The sequence below is a fragment of the Coturnix japonica genome, chromosome 3 (assembly GCF_054131305.1).
Source record: "Coturnix japonica strain WE chromosome 3, WE-NBRP24, whole genome shotgun sequence".
NCBI classification, from domain to species: Eukaryota; Metazoa; Chordata; class Aves; order Galliformes; family Phasianidae; genus Coturnix; species Coturnix japonica.
Genome location: NC_140665.1, coordinates 4,828,050 through 4,855,299, shown reverse-complemented (window position 1 = coordinate 4,855,299; position 27,250 = coordinate 4,828,050). Strand labels below are relative to the sequence as shown.

The 27,250-nt window shown below is 40.4% G+C and overlaps 3 protein-coding genes across 7 annotated transcripts in view; 1 reads left to right on the top strand and 2 right to left on the bottom strand.

Annotated features, from left to right (window-relative positions):
* PLEK (pleckstrin) overlaps window positions 1-27,250 on the bottom strand; it is a 49,733-nt gene that overhangs the window by 18,635 nt on the left and 3,848 nt on the right. The gene's annotated exons all lie outside the window — the stretch shown is intronic.
* Window positions 368-4,709, top strand: CNRIP1 (cannabinoid receptor interacting protein 1). The gene is made up of 3 exons (XM_015856511.3): window positions 368-622; window positions 1,207-1,351; window positions 3,240-4,709. The coding sequence occupies exons 1-3, from the start codon at window positions 444-446 to the stop codon at window positions 3,402-3,404; spliced, it is 489 nt and encodes a 162-aa protein (XP_015711997.1). The 5' UTR covers window positions 368-443; the 3' UTR covers window positions 3,405-4,709.
* LOC146761229 (uncharacterized) lies at window positions 1,136-27,250 on the bottom strand. Of its 5 annotated transcripts, XM_085540960.1 has the most exons (6): window positions 26,371-27,244; window positions 14,613-14,768; window positions 14,181-14,297; window positions 12,921-13,022; window positions 12,371-12,454; window positions 12,114-12,216 (listed from the first exon to the last, which is right to left on the bottom strand). In XM_085540960.1, the coding sequence occupies exons 1-4, from the start codon at window positions 26,415-26,417 to the stop codon at window positions 12,971-12,973; spliced, it is 372 nt and encodes a 123-aa protein (XP_085397086.1). In that variant the 5' UTR covers window positions 26,418-27,244; the 3' UTR covers window positions 12,114-12,216; window positions 12,371-12,454; window positions 12,921-12,970. The 5 variants fall into 5 exon arrangements, with proteins under 5 accessions (XP_085397087.1, XP_085397084.1, XP_085397086.1 ...); XM_085540961.1 differs by lacking the exons at window positions 12,114-12,216; window positions 12,371-12,454 and adding an exon at window positions 1,136-1,607; XM_085540962.1 differs by lacking the exon at window positions 12,371-12,454 and having other exon boundaries at window positions 12,921-13,094; window positions 26,371-27,248.

Below are 27,250 nucleotides of genomic sequence, written 5' to 3'. Positions count from 1 at the left end.
TCCTGCGAAAATATGAGAGTTGGGATAAGGCGATAACTGAAGATGTCAGCAGAAATCGCGCCCTATTGAGCCGCTGAGCGCCGCGCTGCTGTCCGCGCCCGTGGTGCTGAACCGCCCCGCCCGGGAATGACGGCGGGATTAAGGCTGCCATAACCGAGGTCGGATTAACTCCCTGGAAACCCGCGGTGATTTGAGCAGCTGCAGATGTCCCCCAAACAGGGAGATGGAGGAAAGATCCGCAGCACAGCTGCTGCGCCGTGATTAGCGGGGGAGGGAAGAACAAATATATCATCAGCTGCTTTTGGGAAGGGCAGGGTTGGCTTGGATCCGGCAGCCCCTCCTCTTCCTCCTCCCTCCTCTTCCTCTCCTTCTCCCTCTCGGTCTCCTCTGTTGGCCGCCTTCCGCGGAGGGGGCGGGAAGGGCGCAGACCCTGCGGCCGCGCGATGGTTGACATCCCCAGCCTCGTGAAAATCAGCGTCTCCCTCAAGATCCAGCCCAACGACGGGGCGGTTTACTTCAAGGTGGACGGGCAGCGCTTCGGCCAGAACCGCACCATCAAGCTGCTCACCGGGGCCAAGTACAAGATTGAGGTGGCCCTCCGGCCCGGCACCGTGCAGGCCACGTAAGTGCATCCTCTCCATCGTGGCCCCCGCAGCCCTCCCTTTCTCTCTGCTTTTATTTTTAGAGGTTTAATATTTTTTCCTGGCAGGCTGACAAAGCAAGGTTTCCGTCATTTCTCCCTCCCTGCCCTTTTGCTTTGCTGTTTCCAGGTCCCTGGCCAGCTGTTCCTGCTGCTTTGCCCAGACAGTATGAGAGACTGGCTTGGCAGAGAGGCTGCCTTTATGGGCTGCTTCTCTCTCCATCCCCACCTCCCCTGAGGCTTTTTAAGGTCCAGCTCCTTTTCTCCTTCCATTGTCACAGCAGAAAGATCCCCTCCAGCCCTGCAAGCTGGGGATGCTCTCCAGTCAGGGCATCGCTGCACCATGGCAAAGCAGAGACTGGAAGCAGGGAGGATGCGGATGGGAAAATGATTCTGGGATTCCTGACATTTTTCAAGGAGCCCCAGTGAGTCAGCAGCACCTGGAGGCCTGCTAAAATCCCTGAAGCATCCCCAGGCTGCCAGAATGCAAGCCTACCTGCTGGCTCCAGCCTGCTAGGAAGTGAGCCTGCAGGGCTGCTGAAAAGATGCATCCCATCTCTTTGCAGGACGATGGGCATCGGGGGTGTCAATGTCCCACTGGAGGAGAAATCAAGGGATGCGCAAGTGGTCTCTTATACAGGGATCTACGACACAGAAGGAGTGCCCCACACCAAGAGTGGGGAGAGACAGCCCATCCAGGTCAACATGCAGGTAGGTGGTCCTCTTTGCAGCAGGAGCCCAGCACAGAAAGGCACAGAGGGCAGCAGAGAGTTGACACATATGATGGAAAGCATGGAGGTGAAATGTTCCAGGGCAAAGCCTGCCCACAGCTGCTGCCCTCCTCCTTGTTTTGCATCAGTGAGACTGCTAGGTAGAGCATTGAGGGAAGAACAACATTGTTTCCCGAGGGGAAGCCATGAGGAGGTACTTGAGGGATTTGTAGAGATCTGCATAGCTCTCTGGGGTGCTGCAAGAAAAAGAAATGGGAGCTGAACCTCCTTTTTGTAGATCAGAATGAGCAGCTACAATATTTGTCTAAATGATAGCTTTACAAACCAAATCCTGATGTACCAACCATGAAGTTATCAGGATTTGCAAGCGCTAAGCAAGTTTTCAGTCTCTCTTAGTATTTGATTTTGACAGAATGGTTCTTCAGTTCAGACTTAAGATACCCACAATTGATACTTTTAAGTCTCAAATCCTGGTTGAGTTGCCTGTATTTACATGCTTAACTCATTATTTATTTGCTTAGCTAGGAAGAGCTATGACAGATTTAGGGAACAAGATACAGGCATCCCATTTCAAGAACTGCTAATGCCTACTTCCTGAATCTTTAAAACTATGCTTACTGTGTGCGGCTTTACATTTTCCTATTTCCTTCAACTAGGAGGAACTCCTGCCTCCACTTCCTTTTCTGTAGCAGGCAAGATACTGATGTATCCTAGGCAGAAAAGGAATCTAAGGCGTAAAGCCTGAACTTGAACTCGCACTAGAAATAGACTGAGAGCTCAGTTCTGACATCAAAACCATTTTGATAATGCCTAAAAGACAAAGTATTCATGAAAGTGATGCATTAATTTCTTGTCTGCTCTGAGGTCAGTTTTACCTGACTGCTAAGTTATGCTCATGACCTGGAAAACTCTAAACTGTGCAGCAAATTGTGTAAATTAAGTTAGAACCTTTCTTCAGGTCTAATTTTATTCTTGGTCAGGCCAGGTTAAGATTGAATAGGGAAGCCAGACCTGTATTCTCCTAACACTGCCCTTTCCACAAATAGCATTAGAAATTCCTTTTCTTCTGGACCAATCTTTTTTTCTTTCTCAGTTTCTAGACAGCTGTAGTTGATGCTCTTCTCTACAAATGATTTCTCTATGTAGACTGTGCACAACAATAATCATTGTGCTTAACCTTTACTATCTTGCCTTACAAATGGTATCAGGGTTACCACAAGACGGGTTTAGTGGAGGATCATTAATAAAGGTTTCAAAGGTCATCTTCCAGGCACATGATGTGAATGGAAAAGAGTCAAGTGAAGAAGCCGTCAGAGTGAGTGATGGAAATGCTTACAAGGAAAGAGTGTCTCAATTGTGACACTGCTCTAAAAAAACACAGGGACATTAAATATTTGAGACTGATTAAAGCAAGGTATCTTCCCAAATCATACTGCAGCCTCTAGATATGGTACAGAAGTGGTAGCCTAGATTGCTACAGATATCTGCTACATGATGTGTAGTATCTCTAAGCCAATTTGAGCTCAACAAGCCACCACAGGTCTGTTGTCCTGAGAGGGATTATAGCTTTGATTCTTCACGTTAATCACACCTACCCATACGGGAAGCTGAATATTTTACTCCCTTGCCTTTACCAGATACAAATAAATGCAAGAGGGCAGTAAATGGAGAATCTGATCTTTTATGTACGCCTAAAGTATAGAAGACTTTATGGCTGCTAGAGTAGGTTTTACAGGTCTTTGATTTGTTAACTTGAAGCACAATAACCCATACATTAGCTGTTCTCTGTTCCAATTTTATAACTTGCTCATATGAAGAAGAACAAAAAAAATGAGCCTACTAACGCTGCTATTCCCTTTACCTCACAGTTTAATGACATTGGTGTTTTTGAAACAGTCTGGCAAGTCAAATTCTACAACTACCACAAACGGGATCACTGCCAATGGGGAAATAGCTTTGGCAGTATCGAGTATGAATGCAAACCAAATGAAACACGGAGTCTTATGTGGATCAATAAAGAGACCTTCCACTGAACAGAAGTGAAACCAATACTGCTGGACAATCTCCTTAAAGGAAAATCTACCTTTTTAAACCAGCAAGAAGCCTTACCAAAGGCATACTGCAACGTCGCTTTGTTCCGTAAGGTTCCAGTAACTCAGCTGTATGTACAGGTGGTGCCACTAAAGTCTTTGCCTATTACTGTATTTCAAGTTTACTATGGCATCTGCAAGTCTTTATACCCTGGGAATACTGTAGGCTTTGAGGTGAAGAATATTTGATTCCTGGGTAGAAAGTCATACCATCATAATACTATCATAACTATTTGGATGATACCTACTAAACAGTTCCATTAGACGTAAAAACCTTTGTGAAGTGTTTTGCTTTATTGCTTACAATTTGGATGCAATGTCACATTGGTGATTTCCATATCTGTATTTGTTTGCTCCTTCATCAGTGTGCTCCCTCAATAATTTTGTCTAAACATCATCTCGGTGGACAGAAAAAAAATGTTAATTATGGATGTCTGTAGGTTTAGACAAATGGCAGCTACTGCACTGTTGATATTGTGCTTTCATATCAAGGATTTGGAAATTCACTCTCCTTTCTGTCGAGTGCTGTAAGATACCCTGTGATAAATATCCTACTTTGTGAGATTTGGTAAATTAGCACTCTTTGATGTTAAAGTTTCCCAGTCTCTGAAATAGCCTTAGGAAATGGTATAGAACATGCTAATCTGAATGAAAGAAAAGCAATAAATCAGCTGTGGTGTTAAAGACATCTAACAGCCTGGCTAGCATCCATGTTAAGATCATGTTACTGAAAGATACAGCAGTCATCATCAATTTAGTTCTTAGAATAAGAATTTTGATAATAACCTCCAGTTTTGTTTCAATGAAATCTTGCTCAAAATCAGTGAAATGCCACAAATCAGCTTTGTTAAGCCTGACCACTACATTATACCAAAATCTATAGGATTCCCATCAAACAGAAACTCAGCATTGTGACAAAACTACAGATCTCAGTGCGTGTTTATATGTGCACCGTGCTCTTTCCAATGAAGAAAAGCAGGCCAGTATATGAACAGATACAATTAAAGGTGCTACCTAAACACTAGGCTGGTGTTTAACACATACAGGAAAACAATAATAATTAAAACAAACACAAGAAGACACCTTTTCTTTCAGTAAATAAAGCAGGGAAACAACTCTAGTGTCCCATCTCCTGCTTGGGCTAAAGTATCTTGCATATCTGTTACTTCCTTTGTGAATAATTTGTAAATTGTGTATGTAAATGGTAACCATGACTTTTGATCTTTGTAATAAAGGACTTCAACAGTTTCTGTTGTGTGATCATCTAAATGAATAGAAAATAGAAGCGGTCATATTGAACAGTCAGCAGAGAGAGCATAGCCCGTGCTTTCTGAAAACACAGTCCAAAGCACTTCATGTTCAGATCCCAAAGCTGCTCCTTCTAGGAAATACAGATCTAACATGCTGGTATGCAGGTCAGGAATGAGATAATGCATAGTAGAGATTACTGCAAAAATTCAACAGCATTTTGTTGTATTAACTCTGTGGCAAGCTGAGATTCAGGATAAAAATGAAATACAAATATTTTGTTCCACTGAATTCTTAATCAAATTTCCACAGAGAAAAAAGTCTGGTGGTTGTACTGATGTAAAACAGTACTGAAGCAGCAAGTACTGTTTCCCCAGGTAAATGCTCACGCGTACGTTAACAGTGAACAGAGCAGCTCTTTCCTCATGTCCTAGCAAGACCTGTAGCAAGTCAGCTGAAATTCAGACCAGGAGGTGGTCAAAAGAATGCCTGCAGGGGGAGCTGCTTTTAAATGAGAGAGAGGACGTGCTGACTAACAGTACCTTGCAGACTCCACATCCTGAAGCTAAATTTTGCTGACCAGAGCTGCAGCCTCCTTTTACAGGCAGCAGCAGTGATATGAAGAATAAAAGTTGTTTGCCCATTTATTTTGGGGAAGGTGTAAGTAGTATTTAGCAGCTGTTACTTTCTTTTCCTCTAGATGACATTTAAGTACAGAAAAATACGGCTTTATAGCCTCTCCTTTTTCCTATCTTTAAATATATATACATATTCATACAGAAGTGATTTGAATGTCACTCACGCAGGACAGCTCTGGCAAATATTCACTGAGCTTATGGGGAATCAAATAAAGCAGCTGTTGCTCTGATAGTTTGATGCATTATTCCATCAGCAACATTTAGTCCCCAGACAAGTTTGTTCTTTACACACCTTTTTCTAATTAGTGTTTCCATTCTTTGAGAGAAACTCCAAAACACAGGACACACTACACTAAGCTTAAATATATTTCTCTATTATTCCAACACGTTGTCATGAAGTGCTGATAACGTGCCAATCCAGCTGAAACCACAAAGCACTGCCTGAAGATTTTATGCATTAAAGCCTTAATTTTTTTTTTCTCTTGTCCCTTGTGTTTCCATGAATGTTTCCAGCTTTTATTTTCATAAGGAAGATTGAAATGAATATCTTGAAACTTCAAGAGAGTTGCTTTTTAATCTATATTTAGGTATCAGTTCACACTTTCAGAGTGTTGAGTAAAAAGGATCCAAGAGCAAATGATCAGTCATGTATTAAAATAACAATAGTTGTAATCTGGCATAGAAAATCTGTATAATGTTTTGCATTTAGCACAGTTAATGCGGGCTTTGGATATTTCCTACCATCCTACTGTATCTGAAGAAAACCAATACTGACATACTAACATACACACACTAGTGAGGTTTAACTGGCTTCAGTTTCAGAAAACTCATTTGTCCCATTCTTCCTATAGGAGACGTGTACAATGGGGCTATGAGTTCTGTAGTGCAAGGTGTTTACATGTCAGAGTTTGGTTTCTACTTTAAGAGCACTTGCCTGATGTGCTAAGTGAAGTTCTGAACCATGTGCTAATTTTGAACAGTTCTATTTTCCAGGACCTCTATGTACATCTTTGATTAACTAAGACCATGGCACTGCTTTAAATACTAACCTTTCCCTGAGGTTTGAAACGTGTTCTGTGGCTCTCAAAACTCAAAATATTGCCCTAATAGCTGTGCCAACCCTGAAGCACAACACAGCAGCAAGCACCTCACAGCATTCATATTTTCCCTTACTTCTACAGAGCTCACAAAGGATTACTGGAAAGTCCTCTTGGAGCAGCTAACCCCCAGTCTTTGGCGAGGGAGATGGATACTCCTGCTCACAGGCCTTCCCTGCTGCACGCTTGGCAGATTTTGCCAGCATTCCTTGGACTGTTTCCTTTCCTCTCTCTTCCTGAGGCCAGCATCAAGGCTTCAAACCCCAGTGAGATCTGGCTTTTGGCCTCAGGAAGACAAAGCTGCCTAAACCCAGTGGGAGCCAAGCCAATCCTCTCCGCATTTTTCTGTTTTCTCTGTTTCTATCTCAGATTATTTGTTATTTATCACTTCTCTTATTAACTGACAGATGATTTCTGTACGCTCCAGAAGGATAATCCCATGAGTGACCTTGTACATTACATACAACATTCTCTGCCTCTTCACACAGAAGAAATTCACAGGGACTAATCAGAACGTATTCTAGCTGTAAGAAAACAACCAGCCAGCAGAAAAATAAAGTTAAAATAGACTACAGAGAGCACTGCTGATGTTCAGTGGTTGGAAAGGCAGATGCTGCAGGATTTCTGTGTTGGAGAAAGTGAAGAAGTGTAAATTTTGCAAGTTCTCCTGCTGCAATCATTAGCATTCATCATACTTGAACTGCAATTAGTTGCACCACAAATGTGAGTAAATAGATACAAACAGATCCCCAATCAGTGACGCGGCTTAAAAGTAACGTCTTTTCCATCCATATTGGTGCCAACACATCTTAAATGCTGGATAAACAAACCATAACATTGCGTCTGTATTTTGACAAATAAGCTTCAGTTGACAAAGGCTTCAGATATTATCAGTAAGGACTTAGTTCTCCACTCCACCAGAGAACAGGCATTACTACTGTATCCCAAACTGAAAGGAAGAGCCTCGTGCCCCCATTCAGTAAACTCCACAAGTTTTGAACAATCCTGAGAGAAGTAATAAACTATCAGATGATGATAACAAAGACGACACAAATAAGAATCCTGTGTTAGAGGTAAGATGGACCTTCTGCCATTTCTCAGCATGGTAACTGCAGGGGCAGGTGCTAACCTGCTGGAAATGACTGTGACCATGTCTAGAGCAATATCTATGTTAAGCTGTGACATGTGCTTTAGAGGCCAGATGTTCTCAGTAGCTGGAAATGAATCATTATGAGTTTAATGTGATACCCAGAGAGTTTTTTCTGCTGGAAAAGTGGAAGGAACATGCATTAATCAGAGAATCATAGTACTGTTTGAGGTGGAAGGAACCTTTAAAGGTCATCTGGTCCAACTCCCCAGCAATGGACAGAAACATTTACAGCCAGATCAAGTGCTCAGAGCCTGGTCCAGCCTGATCTTGAACACCTCCAGGGACGGAGCTTCCACCACCTCTCTGGGCAACCTCTTCCACTGCCTAGACACTTTTATTGTAATAAATAAATAAATAAATAAATATTCTTCCTTATATCCCATCTAAATCTCCCCTCTTCTAGTTTGAAACCATTTCCCTTTGCCCTATCACAGCAGACCCCACTAAATAGTCTGTCCCCTTCCTTCTTACAGCCCCCGTTCAGATACAGAAAGCCTGCTCTGGGGTCTCCTCAGAGCCTTCTCTTTTCCAGGCTGCACAGCCTCAGCTCTCAGCCTGTCTGCAAAGGGGCGTGTTCCATCCCTGGGATCATTTCTGTGGCCCTCCTCTGAGACAGGTCCATGTCTCTCCTGTACCAAGCACTCCACATCTGGATGCAGTGCTCCACATGAGGTCTCAGAGTAAATGACAGGATCCCCTCCCTCATCCTGCTGGCTGTGCTCAGGACACAGTTGACTCTCTGGGTTGTGAGGGCACATTGCTGGCTTATTTCCAGCTGTTATCCACAAGTACCATCAAGCCCTTTCTGACAGGACTGTGCTCTATCCTTACATCCCCCAGCTTGCAATGGTAGTGGGGTTTGCTGCAACCCAGGTGCAAGAACTTGCACTTGGCTTTGTTGAATGTCATGAGGTCCCCTCCTGGGCCCGCTGCTCAGCCTGTCTAGGTCTCTCTGTATGGCATCCTGTGTCAGGAGTGTCAACACCACCACACACCTTGGTGTTATCCACAAATTTAGCGAGGGTGCATTTGATCCCACTGTTGATGTCACTGATAAAGACATTAAAGAGCATCAGTCCCAGTACAGAACCCTGAGGCACATCACTCATCACTAATCTCCATTTGGATGTTAATCTACTGATGACAAGTCTCTGTTGTAATAATATCACAATATATACTATTTTGGCTATGATTACAGTCTCCTGCCAACCGGTTAAGCTACATTACTGCCAAATCCCACAGCCTTATTGCAGAGAACAAGCCTTGGCTAATTCTACATCCAGTTAACTGGTTTTCTTTTCCCACCCTACTCTTTCTTATCACCTGTATGATTTTTACTTCTGGTTTCAGAGACATTTATCTGCCTAAATCCTAAATTCTTACCAAATAGTCAAGCTGAGAAAATAAATGCAAAGAGTAACACTGTGAGATAATAAAATTGCAGTCATCCCAGTTCTGCATGGAAACTGTGACTGAGCTGCAAAGATTTAACAGTATTCAAACAAAGACGTGGTCTCAGGAGTCTTTCAGCTCAGTTGCAGATGGAAGCCTGTTGGAGAGGCCTGCACCATTTTGCCAATCAGAACAATGCAGCAATAATGTAAGTATGCAGATCTTATTTTCAAAGGCACGATGCTTATAGTGAACTTCGCTACTCTTGAAACAGAGGTTAAAAAGAGCAAGAAAAGATTCCAAATTCACTTTAGGTACAGAGCTCCACTGTAATAACTGTAGTCAACACAAGGAATAAATTTGCCCAAACAGGCAAAGATGTGGATTAATACTGCTCCAGCTTAAAACAGAACTGTAAAAATTCAGACTTAGCCATCTTAATACAAGTGAAATATAACACACTGAGGAAACCCCTTCCAAGGGGTTTGTTTTAAATACTATGAGAAGACTTCCTCTTCCTTCCACTTGCCCTATTCTTTATTTTTCTCTAGGGGTCCAGAGCTAACATTTTGTGCTTGCTTTTTAGTACAAAATAATTTACCTAATGAACTAGCAGAGCTGAAAAACTTCCTGCAGGTTTGTCTTTATTTTTATTTTATTTTTATTTTTTATTATTATTAAAATAGCTAACAATTCTCATTTGTTTAAAAAATATATTCGTAGAAATTTGGATGGAATCAAGCATCCCTTTCTACAGACTTAACACAGAAATGGAAAGGTATGGAAAAATAACTTCAAGAATTTTCAATTAGCTCTGTACTTCCCCACTACTTCTGACCCTGCAGAGCTGAAAAGGCACTCAGACATAAATAAGCAATCAAAGAAGGAACACAGGAGCATGCTCAAAGATGGAAGTACGATCAGAACAGTACAGCAAAGGGAGATTATTAGCCCCCTCACCAGTCCTCTTGTAGCCCTGTAAGATCACAGCTAAGACAGTAAATACACATTCATTTTATGCACTCCATTCTACAAATCCATGAGTGCCTATACCTTATCTTACGCATCAGCTTCTGTCCAGATGTCCAAAAGGAAAACAGAAGAAGGGCAAAAACTTGGAGAGAATCGCAAGAACATTGAGATGTTGCTTTGAGAAGACCCACAAATAGTGAAAGAAACACTAACTATAAAACTTCATATTAAAATATAACAATATAAGGGAACCAGAAGAAAATTCTTTTGGTGGTCATGTTCTCAGTCACCTCTAATACTCCTTCCAGATTGCTGCTAACATCAGATCTACAGAATTTCCCACATTTTTTATAGGTAAATAAATATAAGCTCCGACTTGTCACTCTCTTACCATCACTTTGATGTCAAACTCCCCACATCTCATCAAAAAACATTTTCTAGGCAGTCAGTAGTTAGTAATAAATAGTCATAGGTTGCTCATCTCTCTCTCTCTCACATCCCCTTTCATCTTTCTCCTGTAATGGTAGAAGAGAAAAAGGGAAGACAGAGAGCAGGCCTCCTATTATCTCACCATTTGCTGTTCTATTACTTCTGTTTACCTTCAATCTCATAAGGTCCCCAATCATTCAATAGTTTTTAATGTATTTATCTGGGGGATGTGGGATAGGCAACAGAACCTGGATACATCCCATGCAATGGGGCACACCAAGAGTGTAACCAACATCCTGTGGAGCAGCACCACTCAGAAGTGCCACGTGAAGGTGGTACAGCTTGCACAGAATGCTGTGCTTTGATATTGTGCTACTTCCAAACAGCACCAGTGAGGTACCCAGGAAGCATTGTTACAGCCAGAAGAACATGGCTAAAGAAGTCAGGGAACACTTTTAGTTCCCAGCTTGTACCTCCGGGACACTTTTTTTTCCGGGATGAAACCAAATGCAACTCCCAGAAAAATCTGATCATGCAGCAGATCCCTTCTCCAACAGCTGCATCCTATTCTTCCCCAAAGAGGAAACTTCAGTGAACAGTACAAGCATGTAAGAAAATTGAGGGACTTCCAATATTCTCACAGAGAAGACTGGGTAGAACACAGTGTTAATTTATATTGCACCACAGTCAGGTTAACCTCTTAGCAAGTCTCACCCACCTTCATTCTAATAGGAAGACCAAAATCTAGACATTAATCAGGCTGCCATCACAGTTTTCTTACCTGCTGTGTCAACACTGAGACTCAGGAACAGACTGTAATGAGAATAACTTCATACTGAAGAAGAACCATGAATTCTCCCTAGTTAGCACTCCTTGCTTTTAAATTTCCCATTCCAAATAGAAGACAAACCTAAACTATTTTGCAATCCACCTTCTGACAAATACTTCATATAACCTATACTTGGCCAGGAAAAAAAAAAAAAAATTATATAAAAATGAAGAAATTGGAGTTCTAAAATCTAAAATGGTTAGCCCTGCAGACAGCATTGCACAGCAGGTAGTGAGTCTCTGAAGTTGCAAATATGAGGAGAATTCTTTCCATCGTTATTAGATTCCTGTACAAGGCTGAGGTTAAAGCTTCTTCTTAATGAAACTGACAGTGAGAACTCCTGTAACCCACCCAGGGCCCTGACCATTTTGTTCTTGTCACAGGAATCATCAATACTGCAGAAGCAGGACTTCTCATGGCGAGTGATGTTAACTAAAGCAAGTCCAAGGATCAAAGAAGCACCTTTTTACACTGCTTTTTCTACAGAAAGTGTTTTCTCTGACAAGACAGCGTGAGGTAGCCCAAGACAATTCAGAGACTAATTTCACCATCACTTCTTTCAGCTGCTTGTTCTAACGATCGTGTTCATTTTGTTTTTCAACTTTTTTCCATATCTGCAAGCTCTAAAACTTGAATGCATGGACAATCAGAGCAAATACTTAAGTAGTCACCTGATTTTCTCTTTTACAGTACATCCAGCAAAAACAGTTCTCACTTGCAGAGAAAAATGACAAGAACTTGCATACTGATATGTAGGTCACACACACAAAAACATGCAAAGAAGTGTTTTAATGTGCTGAACATTAGCCCTGATTTTGCAGACTATTACAAATAAAGGAAGGAAAAAAACTAACACAAACAAGTCAACAATAAGTCAGCCATCAAATCCAGGATACCTTTTCTCCTTCAGGTGCTCTATGAGGTACCACGTCAACACCTCCTGTTTCACAAGATTTAGGTTTGTTTTACTGAATATTTTATTTGACCCTAGAGACCTTGTCTGAGGAGAAAAATGAGAATCAGTTTTAGCCCATCTTCATTTTTACCTGCTAAGCTTTTAAATATAATCCATAGGCATGAAAAATTAAATGAGGTAATGAAAGCTGTGAAAAAATAAGCTGTCTCTGTCATATCTCAGACCAGTTATGCATTACCTGCTGTGTAGCTTCTTTGATGTAGAGCTCCTGGAAGACAGGCACAGCTTTACTACAATCTACATCAAGTAGTCGAAACCAGGGCTTAAATAATTAATATAAAAACATCAGAACATTTATCCATAATATTAATTCATTCACAATCTATACATTTTCAAACAAGAGCTCATTTAATGTAAGTGGTTACAAATTATTAGTCATTACAGCCAAGAATAAACTCCCAGTTCTGGTTAAGTTTTCTTCATTGCATTTTAAAATCATTATTTCAATTCTCACAGGTCCAGTAAAAGAAAATTAACTGCTTAGCATTCAGGGATTTGAAGCAGTGTTCTTCCAGTTCATAGTGGCTTCACAAAAATAAGAGCCATACTTAGAACACACAAAAATCTGAGCTTACTTTTGATCTCAGTAGTATAGCTGAATGAATCACAGCACTTATGGAATCTAATTTCCTGTCCATCACATGTGGATTCTCTGGTGTTTTACTGTTATGGTTCACCTCACATTGCAGCCCTTCTGCCATTATGAGCACTAATTTCAACCACTGTACCTGTTCAGATATGTAGCTTCAATACATTCAAAGCAACTCAGGACAGGACCTCAGGGTCTCCTTCCAACATCATGAAAAACATTTAATGTCGAGAGGTAGAGGCTGCAGACAAGAAGAAAATCAGGACAAAATATGCTCTGACATGTTTCAGTTTCTTAAGAATCCAGACCAGAGCTGCCAAAGAATAAAAGCAACCATCAAAAATACTCCCAGCAATGGTGCTACTGAGAAGAAGCACCAACCACGAAGGAACTTCAAAAATACAGAAGTTATATGTAAAGTGTAAACCACCTTAAAAAGACTCCCCAACCCATTTGTGATGGCATAGGCCACTTCTTCCACATGCACAGCACACCCTGTGACCTTACAGAGTACAGTCCAAGTAATTACAGGCAGAAAGAACATCTTTTCAAGTGCTGCTGAGTTTCTTTTGATTCAAACTGATAGCCGTGCAGATCCAGCAGTAGATCACAGTCAAGAGATCCAGTGAGCTGGCGCAGCTCCAAACCTCACTATCAGGGTGCTTCTCCCAGCAATCCTCATTATCCTGTTCATCAGCCTCCAGTATGTGCAGCCTCCTGAGAAGCTCCTGCTTCCCCACAAGTTCAGGCTCATGCGTTTCTTGACAAGCATAACCATAAGAACCGCCCAACCAACTGCTGTTCACAGCTCTCAAAGGAAAATGCTACTTGCTTTCTAGAGTAACTATCCCTCACTTGAAAGAGAACTCCAAACTATCTCAAAATGAGCAGAATCTACATAGACACAGGTCTCATTTTACCACTGTGTATTGCTAAAACCTCAGATCCTATGCTTCCCTAAGGTCAGCTACATTCACAGAGCTATGTTCCGCAAGCTAGAATCCAGATAGCTCTGAACAAGCTCTTACATTAGCATTTTGCCAGTTAACAGGACCCAACAGCAAATATCAGTGCAGCTTTTTTTGCAGCAGCAGGTCAGTACACTCTCAATATAGTGCTGTCTCAGCCCTATACCTAGCAATGAATCTGAGCTGATAAATGTAAACCTCCACTGTAACTCTAAATTATGCATCTCTCTTCACCCGCATTAAGTACTTCATTCTCAGGGGAACAGTATTAGCATTTATGGAAGTAAATGCCCCCTGGTTTTGCTAATGAGATACAGCCTTCTGCCTTCAGATCACAAGCATGAATCCTACTCAGCCCAGAAGTAAATTTCTAAAAGAAATTTAGTATCAAGATGAATTCTCCTCCATCACAAATCCATCTTTATACTTACTGTGCAGCTGTACTTGATAAATCAGATAGCTTTGAGCCAAGGAATCCAAACCAAAGAAAGATCCCCAAAATCACTTCATATTCTTGAAATACATACATATACTTTGGGATACACACTCTAGAAAGGGAAAAAAAAATAAAAAGAACAGAAAAACCCTGAAGTTTAATACAAGTTTTATGAAGTATAATTTACAGGAATTTCCATAATATTGAGGGATTTGTACATATGTAAAATATTCATTTGTATTCACAATCATTACGTAGAATTTAGTATAATAATCAACCGCTTTAGCTCCCTTCATGGCCACATCATTTAAACTGTTTGGTCTGCCATACATGTAGCAAACAAATAGGTGTTAATACACAGCTTTAGAAAGTAGTGCATACAAAACTTGAATGAGTTGCCTGGGGGGAAAAAAATCCAAGAACTTACAGTGCGAGGCCCCAGCATTGCAGCTCATCACTGCAGCGGTTCTTCTCATCCACACGAGGGAGCTTTCTTTCACAAGGATGACAAGCTCTTTGGCAGTTCTCGTTTTGGAAACGTGTAGGAGCTCCAAACAGTTCTGTAGGGCCCCACGCCTGACAGCTTCCACACAAGATTAGCAAAGCAGATTCAGAAAATGTGGGGAAAAAAAAGAAAAAACAACACGAAAATCAAAGATCATGCATTTATAAGCTCAACCCTTTATCAGCCCCCTGTATTCTGTCACATTTTTACTGCTCCCCATCTTCCTCCTCCACAATACAGAAATTAGAGAGCACACAGAGTAGATAAATCTCAGAATTTCAAGTCCAGCAGCACCATTTATGTCCACACACATCTGACTCACATAAACTTGACTCACACAACTGAAGCGATCAGCTGAACAGACCTTAAGGGGAACAATAAATCACAGCAGTTCAAAGAACAGAACATCTTCAGATTAAATCTGGCCTAACAACTGAAAGAAATAGATGAATTCACACTTGAAAATATAATTCTAAGGAAAGAAACCAACCCAATTTTCTCTCTGATGGCCACTTACTAATTAAGCTACAAACAAAGTTCAGCTTTTACTGGGGTTAACCCAGACGGCACTGCTCAAATCTGTCTCACGCTTGATTTGGAGCTCTGAGCAGCAGTTTCTCTCAAGGTAGCGCTGTGCTATCACCACCTTTCACCGTTGCTGTTTCCACTACTGTTTCCTTAGCAAAAACCACAAAGCTCTCAGGTGATAAGCCAGCAGGGAGCAATGCTGGAGCAGCGCTGCTCACATCACCCAGCAGCCAGGGACTTTCACATTCCCTGCTGTCTAAGTTACAGCACAATATACTGTATCCTCCTCCTCTTGGGTACAGCTTATTGCCATTGTCAATAGTGGCATCTGAATAACACATGCACACAAAGGGGACAATGAGCCCCTGAGGCCTGTTGTGGTAATAATTTCAAAATATCAGAGTAAACATATGAGATCAGTAATAAGCCCGGGCACCAGATTCCATGTTTCAGAATGCACTGCAAGTCTGTGCAATCAAAACACATTATAAACTGGAGACAGCCTAGTTGCTTGGTCCCTGCTTTGGTCCGAGCTGGGAGGAACAGCCCTGATGTGAACACCTAATTGCTATTTATACAGATCTATATATACAAATACATACACACTGATCTAAACACAGATCAAAGCTGCAAAGCCAAATGTGGGGGTAAGGATCAGGTGAAATACACCTCCTGCTCCAAAGGCCTCACTATCTTGATTGATGACTCGGCACATGAAAAACAGCACCTGCTGCTCAGAACTCTCTCCTCCAAACAACTGGAAGTTAATGGCTTAAAAAACACTACAAGTCTTCACTGCCTTCAATACTTGCTATTACTTCAAAGCTTACTGTGCTATAAGGATGTGTGCTGTGCTTTGGCTTATATGAAATTAACACTAGCAAATACAGATTCAGCTGCACAACACAGCCATCTAACCGGAAAGCCAGAAGCGATAGGTCAGAAAGGCCAGTTCTGGTTTGATAACTTACCGCTCAATCTTATTTAATCAAAGCTCTGTCTAACACCTTGGAAAAAAGTCATCCAAACAGTCTGCAGGCCATGTCAGATCACACTCTGTGCTCACAGTTATTTTTCAGAACAAAAAGCTTTTCCTGCTCATAGATGATAAACTTTGCAAAATTACCATGTTGTTCAGCAAATGTAAATAGCTAACAATATTAATAACCAAAACAAGTCAGACAGCACAGTTTGAGAAAAGACTGCAAGTCCCAATATGAGCTAAGGCAACTGAAGGGAGAGAGTTGTTTGTATAACACTTAATAAGTCCCAGAGGGAAAAGAGACAGCTACGTGAAGCTGTCCACATTTTTTCCCCCATCATAATTATGTGTTACTGGTGTTTCCGAAGAGTCCAATGTTCAGAGATCCTCCTGAAGGTTCAGTGCGCAGACCGACAAAGCTTGAACATAAGAAGCAAATTAAAAAAACATTCTTGGTGGTACATTTTGCAGCATAACCAAGATCTTGGAAGGATAATTCTCTTTACATCAACTAAAAATCTTTCCTGAGGAGCAGCATAAATGAGGTCCATTTTATTATAACTTAAAAAGCAAACCTGACATCAAGTATCTCGGCAGGACTTGCAGCTTAGAAAGGCAGCTCCAAAGCTTACACTCATTCCATGATTATTCTTCTAGTTTTCCCCTTCTCCCCTCCAAATTCTAAAGAGAAATGATGGACCTTTTCAAGATATTCCTGAGAAGAACAATCCGTGTTCAACTGGAAACTGCAACTGAGTAACATAAAGCACTGGAGTAGATTTTACTTTAAGACAAAAGGCAAATGACAGAATAAGAAGTGGGTAATTAGAACTCAGGACTGTTAAACACAAATTACTTGGGTTAACTCCAGTTCTAGCAGTCACCTTATAAAGTGACCCAAAATGTTCTGGTCAAAGCTGAAAACTTAAATATATGGCTTGAATTTCAAAGTTGATAAACTTACTTCTGGTTTAGTTGAGTTTAAAGAAAAAGGGACATTAGACAGTTTAAGAAGCAGAAAATTCTCAGGCAAGTCCAGAAAGGGAGCAGTGGTCTCCTGTTACTTAAAGTGTTCCCTAATCATAATGATGTCTGGAAAAATAACCAGTTATTTCTTCACATAAAGCTTAGCAGAACACATGCCAACTCAAGCTTGACCAAAACCTTTCTATTTTCTGAATAAAATAAACTGAATACTAACACACACAAAAAGAATTAACTAAAAGCACTGAACACAACTGGCTTGAATGAGTTACTGGAAAACCTTATAAAACATTTCTCAAACAAACTACATTGGCCAAAAGAGTTATTTCTCTGTAAGAAGTATTACATTATTAAGATTGTACTTGAAGTGATACCGTAGACTATTTATCTCTGTACTGTTCTTGTAAAATGAGTATGCCTCATAGAAGTGTGACTGATAACCATTAAGAATATGCTTTCCCTTACTAAGTATTGCTTTCTAATAAGATGAAGGGTTAAAACAATTGTCTCTCTAATGTTCTCCTAGCCCTCCAAACCTATTATACAGAACTACCACTTATTCCAAATTAACAAAAACAAATGATAGAGTATGATGCTCAGTAAGCGACGTGTCTATTTAACTCTGATCATTAACGAGTACCAGATCTTTTCTCCCAATATGGCTCCTCTCTGCAATACTCTCACATAGGAGGCATACCACAATTTTAATTAAAGAACAAAGATGTGACTGGAGAGCATAACTGCAGTCTGCAGAGGGTAAGACTGAACTCCTGCCTGGCAGTCCAAGTGCAGCATACAAACACAGCAAAATAGAAAACTTACCAGGACTTTTCTGCTTCAGTTTCTACACAAATCACGGCTCACTGGACTTACACTGCTGTTTGAGTATGAAACCTGAACTTGGGCAACTACATTGCTTCCCACCCCAGAGCAGTGAAGTAAATACACGGATTTGGAAGCTTATGTGTAGAACATGAAACACTCACATGGTGCTTGGATATCATTATATCATGAAGCTTTATGGAAGGCTTTCAATCTTTTAAATCTTTTATGATCCAGAACAGCTTTATTTAAGAGGTATTTGTTCCCCTGCTTCAGGAAAGAATGCACAGCACTCTGTACTCATTACCATTTCTAAATAACTTGGAACTGTGAAGAATCAATGGAAACAGAAGTGTTCTTACTTTCCACATTTGGAACAATTAAATGTGAGCAGGACCTTGTAGAAGCACCTGCATTAAAGTAGAACACTCCTCTCCCCCCCCCCAAGATACCTGGTATTTAAGAAGATTTATTTAGACTGCATACAGGAACCTTTACTGAGATTCAAAACATGTCATATCAAAACAGAGGAATCCAAATTTATTCCTGTTTGGTACTTTAGTCCCTCCCTAATGCATGAGGATCAAAATCATTAAAGTGCTTTTAATCATGTCTATACTAGGAAATAACACCTAAATGATGAGCAAAAGTAACCTACAGTGGAAGAAGGAACTCGGCCCAATTGTGAAGAATGGTTTCAGATCTTGTCAGGTTAAGTGAGATATGAAAGCACACAAACCATACCCAGTCAAGACAGAACTTTATCACATGTCCAGCTCTAATACTGTTCTGTGAGCTTTGCAACACATTCAGTAAGTCAGCAAAATCATCTACACCAAATACCAGTTTTTTCAGCCTTTCAGGGACTGAAAATAGGAGAAAAAAACCCTAATATTTTGGAAAATATCTGTTTGTCAAACGCAGCTGAAATTGAATAACAAATCCAAATTTACTACAAGGGCATATACAAGATGACTGCATACACCTTCCTTATTAAAGCTAGCTATAAAATGCTACTCACAGTGGCAGTGGCAGTAATAGTCTTTCTCTGGCTGGGAAGTTTCTTTTGTTCGTTTTAAAATGCAAATAGCTATAGTTAGCGCCATAAGGTAAGCTCTACTTCAGTTCACTGCTACCATACCTTAACCAGCATCTGGGAGGACCACATTCAGCCTTTGTGTCCATTCCCTAGAGAAGTTACAGCGACTCAAGTGTCCCAGTAAAGCATTCTTCTCATCAGCAGTGCCAAAAGCTTAAAATGCAGAGACCTTCTAGGAGGTTACCAGATCACTCAATTCAGCTACAAGATGAAAACCTTGCACAGTTCTAACACCACATATGGAAAGCTGCAGAGTCTCATTTTCTTACATCTATGGTCTTTTTTAAACAGCGCTCTGAACATGCACAAAATGTTTTTATTAGAGCCGCAGTCAAGGACACATCAGCTATAATGAAGCAGTAAAATTTAACTGCTGCCAACAACATTCTGCTTTGGTCTACAGTCAGTTGAGTTTCTGCCCAATATCCACTAGCTATCAGGCTCCCACAGTATGACACTAAGCCGCTTTGTCAAATCTTTAAGTTTATTTTGCTTTTACTGCAATTCTTCACTATGCAGTTGCGCGGTAGTAAACATGACCTTAAGCTAGAGTGGAAGCTTGGCAACAACGCGCTTGCAGATGTAATCTACAACAGCCACAGGAGCTAACCAAGCCAAAAGCAGAGTTACAGCTCTTAAAAACTCAAGACTATAAATGGCTATACAAGACTATATTTCACATTGTGGCTTGCTGGTGTGATTAACAATAGTGCAGTGTTACACCTGCAAATCATTTATCTTTTTGTAGACTGCAGAAGAAACTTAAATGTTCTTATACCAGATTCTTTTCAAATCATCTAACAGTACATGAACAGCAATAAGTGGTACCACTTGCAACAGGCTTTTCTAAGCGCACACGCAGCTCCCTATAGCATCAGTACCTTGGATGGTGAAGTGAGCCAAGTGTGCTGGAAAATAAAATTGCATTGTGATTTCAAAGGCTCAAAATGAAGGACTTGTTAACATAGCAGATAAAAAAAAAATAAAGCCATCATCAAGGCTTTTTAGGATAAATCTGTTCTAAAAAGCTTGGCCTGTAAAGTTTTGTTCAATAAAATGTAATTATAAGACCCATTCAACTGCAGTGTTTCATAAGGCAGAGTGAACAGCCAAGACATGAATACATCTGAGATATATTTACAAATAAGCTACAGAAATAACTAGCCACAAAGTTTGTTCCTGCAGCAAAGAAAGCTACAGTAAAAAGAAAATGCTTCCCTGAAAATGATTGTTTAGATAGAGATAAAAAGAAAATAAAGCTGAAAATCAAGTTGACTGTAACACAGTGAATCCACCTCCTGAAGTGAATGTCCAATTAAAATCCCATAGCTGCTTCTCAGAGACAAACAGAAGACAGGTCTGCAACAGGAAACAGACATTGAACTTCTATCCTTTTAGCATTTTTCTTTCTCAAGGCAACATTTCACTACAGGCAGAATGTATGCTTGGCTTCATTGCTGAAGCCATAAAAACACTTTAAAATGAATATGGATTTGATCACCTCCTCACTCAATGACTGAGCACCCAAGCCAAAACCTGGTTTTCAATTATTCCAGCAACAACATCATCAAGCCCTGAACTCTACCAGCAGCCCTATAATCAGCTTAACTTGTCGCTGTCAGGGAAGGGCACTGTCTCTCCCCACATTTCTCATTCTTGTCCCTTCCCACTAGCACTCAGACCGTCACCAGGTCAGTCACATCAGAAGGCTGATCATCTGGCACACAATGACTTTTGAAGGGTTATTTTTCAGTCGGAGCAGCTCCCCCATCCCATCACACTCACAGCCACAGGAATACAAATACTAGCAGAAGGAAGAGGTCAGGAACACACAGCAAGAATGAGCTGTGCCTCAACCAACTGAGGAACTGCACTTTCATACTGAAGTTCATGCCTTGGCTCACTGCAGCGCTTGCAACCCTGCTAAGCAAAGCACACTGACTTGAGGCCTCAGTTACTATGGTGATGAGCATGGAATAAATGTTTATATATAATTAGGTAAATTCTCCCTTCAAGAAAATAGTCATCCTCACAAGAAGTTATTCCTATTTATTTTTTTTTTAAACTAAGCAGATGTAAAAATAAAATGTATTAATATATTAGAGCTTAATGATCATTATTAGGCATTAGTAAATTAATGATAATTCAAGCCTATGGTAAGAACTAACAAAAAGCACATGGAAAATTAGTCAAAGAGAATCCCAGCTCTTCTGAGAACTAAAGTGCTCAGCTCCCCAGAGATGAAGATAATGCTTGGCTTTATGTGTTTTAAGTTCTTGCTTATGAAAAACTGGGATGATTACAGGAACTGAATTTCATTGTTTAATAAAACTTAAGTGATATCTTGTATTTGAATAAAAAATGAATGAGTTTTTTTCTCCTATGGAACTACTAAATTTAATCACTCCTACTTGCAAAATAGAACCTCTGTTTCCTAAGATTACTGTAAAAGCAGTAAGCTGAAATGAACGAATTGAAATACGCAGTTCCAACACTCAAATAGTTTACTTCCTTTTTCAAAAGCTCATGAATCAGTAATTATAGCAGAACTATTTTCCACAAAGATACTAAATCCTGAGTAGAGAAGATGGTTTCCTAAGATAAGTGACTATAAAAAATGACGACAAAATTTAACCAAACCCTGAATTCCTCCCTGAAGAAAAACAAACGATTGGCAAAACACAGTGGAAGTGTTGCCAGCTGATGAGCTGCCTCATTCTTTCCACTATGATGCCATCTGTTGCCAGCTCTTCCCTGTCTGTGTGCACTGAACTCCCTCTGAATCTCAGCCTGACCCAGATCCAACATGGGTGTCAGAAGTCTGAGAATCAAATCCAGCTTTAACCACTCAATGGATGTTAATAACTACAGCTGTGGTTGGAGGTGGGGCTTTGGTGACAGTAGGCAAAGTAAAGAGGCTTTTGCTCCCAGCCACTTATTATTACCACTCTATCACTCTTTCCCACCCCCATTCTCCCCAGTCCACAGACATGCATCCATTCCCCAATCCAACTGTCAAAGCTCTAGAAAACCTTCAGCTACATAAAGCATTTAAATTAACAGATAATATTTTAAGAACCAAGTTGGTGAGCAGCCACACACCAGCTGATGCAAATACGTCATATGGTGAAAGCTTCGAATAGCAGCAACAACAGTTAGTAGATACTCTTCCTGAAGCACATCATGAGCTGATATACACATCTGCATGTTCAGCACATTTTCTGCATGTTACAACCTAGAAGTAAAGAACAGAGGGATCTTAACCCTAATGAAGGAACTATTCAGCCTCTGCATTTAGGCTGCAAACTGCTCCATGACAAAGACTTCTCTGTCTTGCATACGTTGTTGGTACACAAGAAATAAATGAAGATGTACAGCTGTTCATGAAGAGGCAGAGTATAATCTTGACTTGCTCTAAGAATAGGCCAAACTGCTTCCTCCAGTTTGTATGCAAATTTATTACTGAAGACAATGGATGTATTTGATAGAAGAAATTCAGCTTAGAATCAGAATCTCTCAAGGGACCACTTGAATCAAAAAAGATCTTAAGCAACCATTTTCTGTCCAAAGAGAGAATTTTAAGGGACAAATATTTCCATATTTATCAAAGTGATCCTTGTATCCACTGAGTACTTAGTTACAGATGCTAGGAACAGAACATCACTGCAAAGGGAGACAATAAGGTCAAATAATCTCCATTTACCCTTTAAAACATGACTATCAATGCCCAAAGCACTCATGAAAGTCTGCAAGATAATCCATAAAGAAGTACCAGACATCCCCAAACACTGATACTGGAGCTATCGGTTGTACTGAGAGCCAGCTAAACTGCTTATTGTACTGACCAGCAGTCGCACAGTGCATTTCCTTACTGATGTATTCAAAACTGTGTTGTCTTTAAACTCTTACAGCACACAGTCTTAAAGACCCTATTTTCAGTTAAGCAATGAACAGTAATTGTAAAACCTCAGATCTTTTATTCAAGATTCACCACAGTTGTAGAGTATAGAAGAAAATGGCTACCTGTAATTCCAAGGATTATTTTAACCTCCTGTTGCATACTATAAAATGGGACATACATACATGGTCACATATTCAGAGCAGGATAAATCTACCTGTTCACTGACTAACAAAATTAACCAATTGAACATTAAAAAGCAAACCAAATCTTAGAAAAATATCAGTAAATTTAAGCCTTTACCATCGGAGAGGTGAGCTTTTCCTTATATAGTACGCAAACAAAATACTTAAAAACTATGCGGAAGCGAACCTGTGCATTCCCAAACCTTGCACACTAGGGCAGGTTCTTATTCTTAATTCCTGTTCATATAACACTCCATAATAACATGAATTAAAATACAGTAGAGTGGTTAAGTTGTATTTTAGTTTGGTTAAAGAACCTCTAAGAATCTACTACTTTATCCACTGATGTCAAGCACTATAGAGAGCTCCAGCTCTGACTGCTTTGATGACAAGAGGTTGGTTTTTTTGTTTGTTTGTTTCTACTTTAATGCTAAAAGCTTTACAGGCTTTAGACATTCCCTGCCCTTCTCCAGCACTTTTCGGGACCTTCATCAGCTAGCAGCATTTCCTCTTAAAAGACTGTGCCAATGGTTACTCAGACTTGACAGGAATTGGGAAGCTCTGAAAGCAATAAAACCCAGATTTAGGGAAGTTTTTGACCTTATTCTTAAAAGGCTGCTTACTCCACACGACTAGTTTAAAGGCTCTGACCTGCTGGCGCTTGCAACAAAGAGTTTTAGGCCATGCTCAATGGTTTCTGAGCGCAGACAACCAGTTTATAATGAAAATAGGTTCCCTGAAGAATAAATCTTAAGTATGATCTATTTATTGCACTCAGAACAGCAGCGCTTAAAAAAAAGCTAACAAGCCCACACAAGGGCTGCAGGTCATACAGCATCAAAGGTTCTGCATCATTTATATACCTGAGTGAAAAAAGAAAGAAGATGCCTTCATTCAGGCTGGCCAAATTCTCATGATACCAGATGTAACCACAGCTGGCATGCTATCAATCAAGACTGTCTTTGTCAGCAGAGAGAAAATAGGGTTTACTTCCAAGAGGATTATATATACATACTCCTCCTTCTCCCTTACAACAGTCCTCTTTTCCCCCACATCCCAAGCTAAACCCAATGCAATTCATTTGATCAGACAAGGACTGGACATCTCTGGTACAGAGGCATTAATGAGTCTTTCATTCTAGCATAGGATTACTGTATTCAGGCACAGGGAATGAAAGTTGCTGGATGATTACTACTGAGGTTCTGCTTAAAGTATTGCTAGAGCAACAGACTTGATAGCTAGAAGGGCAAGGTAGTATCTGTGACCTGTATTTTTATTCTTGGCTACATACACCAAAATCACTAAGTGAAGCAGGAAGCATGCAAAGAGGGAGTATTTCTCAGAATTGTTCCTATTCGAAAGAGGGACTAAACATAAACATTTCCCAGACATGGCCCACGCTTTTAGCTCTGGTGGTTAGCAATAGGGAGGTAGCAAAATCATCCCGTGAGCCTAAGTCAGCCAGAAAACAGCAAATTATGATGACAAGGAAGCCACTACAGGGTTGTTTATTCTAGTCCAAACTTAGTGTGAATTGTAAAAGGAAATGAACACTGACTGCACCTTCACCAAGAAGGTGGGCTTCTATCATGTGCAGAACACATGGTCCACCAGAACTGTATCCAGCTGGGATGCACACAGCTGTAGCATAACTCAGAGGTAACATGCTTATAATAGCATTAAACAAGATTAATAAAAAAAAAAAAAAGCAAACAAGATTTACATGCATTGCAGAGCTCTCACAGCGCTGCGAAGTACGGCTGTGAAGTTCACTTGCCTATGCATTAGCAATTTTACCAGTGTGCCTGCAACAAATGTTCACAAATCAGCTTCAGCTGAATAGGAAAAGGCATAACAAACTATAAGTTCTTTAAAAGATAATTGCTTCCCCACCCCGAGCACAACATTAATGAGATGATACTACTTAGTGCTAAAAATGCATTAGAATCACTACTGGTCATTAGAATCACTGGTCATATTTAGCCACAACTAATAAACACTGGAGGTTCTGTTGTTCCTGTTTGTTTTGTTAGTTCTCCTCCCCCCTGGTAGGTCCTTCTGTAAATGAAAAGCCCCCATTCTAGTAAATTCTTGTAGGAGAGCTCAGCAACAGCATAAGTGATCAGAAACTAATTTAAATCCACTGATTTATAAATACATCCTACACCAGAGAGTGGACAGTACCATGCCAAGCAGAAAGGAAGCAGAAGCCTCAGGACTTAATAGTGTACCATGGAAAAAAGCTGCATTTCATCCCTGGCAAATACTCCTCTTAATTAAATATCCATTTACATGAAGGCCCAAAGACTTAGAGCACATAAAATCTTCAGATTAACAGAGTTTAACAATGAGTCCAGCCAACCTACAACTCCCATAAGGGATTCTTTACCTTCTGTGCAGAGCAAGAGCTACCAGCAATTGTAACAACTGTGCACAAAACTGGTGGTGTTTCAGATCTCCTTCAAGGAAAAGGACGATGCAGAGAAGCTAAATATTTTAATGGTTTCTTGAGTGATTGCTCTATTCTAAGCACAAATTAGCAGAATCTAACTCCTCCAGCATCACAGCAAAAGGATAATACCTAGGATGTCCAAACACTTTGGATTGAGAACCTGAATGGGCATTACAGGGGAAAAAAACAAATGCAGACAACCCATGTAGCAGCATGAGAATAACTTCACTCTTCTACCAAAAGCAGCAGGAATGAAATGAGTCATCACCAAGGAGAAACTGAGGCAATTCTCTAGTCCTGAGCTGCAAGCGCAGAATTATCTGAAGACAACTGTAGTGAGTATAGTGTCGTATCCAGCGATGACACAATGATAAATGAGGTGCTCCGGAGTTCAAGAAAAGAGCATCTCCAACACCAGTTTTGCCATGTAACATGCGGAGCAGTAAAACCTCTCATAGCTATAAATATACATGTGGTATTCTGCATTACCACCAAGTTCTTTGAATTCTTAGATGCACTTTGAACTTCCATAGCAAAAAAATCACACCCTGTGCCAATCAGACTCAATTGGTATTTAGGGTTGTTCTGTTGTTCTCCTGTTTCTCAAATTGAAACCACAAACCACAGAACCTTCCAAACAAGCTTCTGAGAAAGTGCCTGCATGGAGCAGAAGTACACAGTGAAAACTCACACAAGCACAGTGCTCAGAAAATGTAAGAATATTACTTACCTCAGTGTAGTCCCATATTCTGAGCTGAGAGGGCCTTGAATGTTCATTTGCGTGGATATACCTGATTGTGCTGCATTACATTTTCCTTGAAAGCTCTAACAACTTATTTCATTTCACACACACGATGGCAATACAAACTAGAAATGATTTTATGAGCACTGAGATCACAGCAACCAAAGCCACATACAGACGCACAGCTAAGATGGACACAGTTTACTATATGATACCACAGAGTTTCTCAATGCCATTATTTTACTCCTCCATGATGAACAGAAAGAGTTAACACACAGAACTCCACACTACTTTACTTAAACTCCCACAACACAGACTGGTCTGCTAAAGGGGGCATTCATTCAACGTGACGGCAACACCTATTTTGGTTAGTTTTGAAAGAGTCAGGTTCCTTACTGGTATTCAAACGTTGTTCCCAACTCAAACTATTAGGGGATCAGCAGCCAAGCAGTTCCCCTGCTTTCTCTCTGCTACAAGAAGTAAAATACTAAGACATTTTGGCATTACTTTGGTTCAGATGCCATGGTTTCGCTATTAAATTATCGGTCTGTTTGCTATTTGAGTCACCACCTTCAGAGTTTGTACTGGCCAGAGCCTGAAACAGTCAGCCAATGATAAAAACGGGTACTGCTTTAAGATAATTCAAGTGATTATCTCCACAAGATTGAAGTTATGCACATTAATAGCTCATTTATATCCCATACAGGGCATTCTCCGTTGTCTAATCAGTTCTTGCAAGAAGATAAAACCATCATATCGTAGACCAATGCCTGGGTAACCCTAGTAGAGTTAAATAAAAGCAATAGCCCTCTACAACTGTGGGAGATGAGTGTATCAGTGAAAAATCAAACACTGTACTCATGTTTGC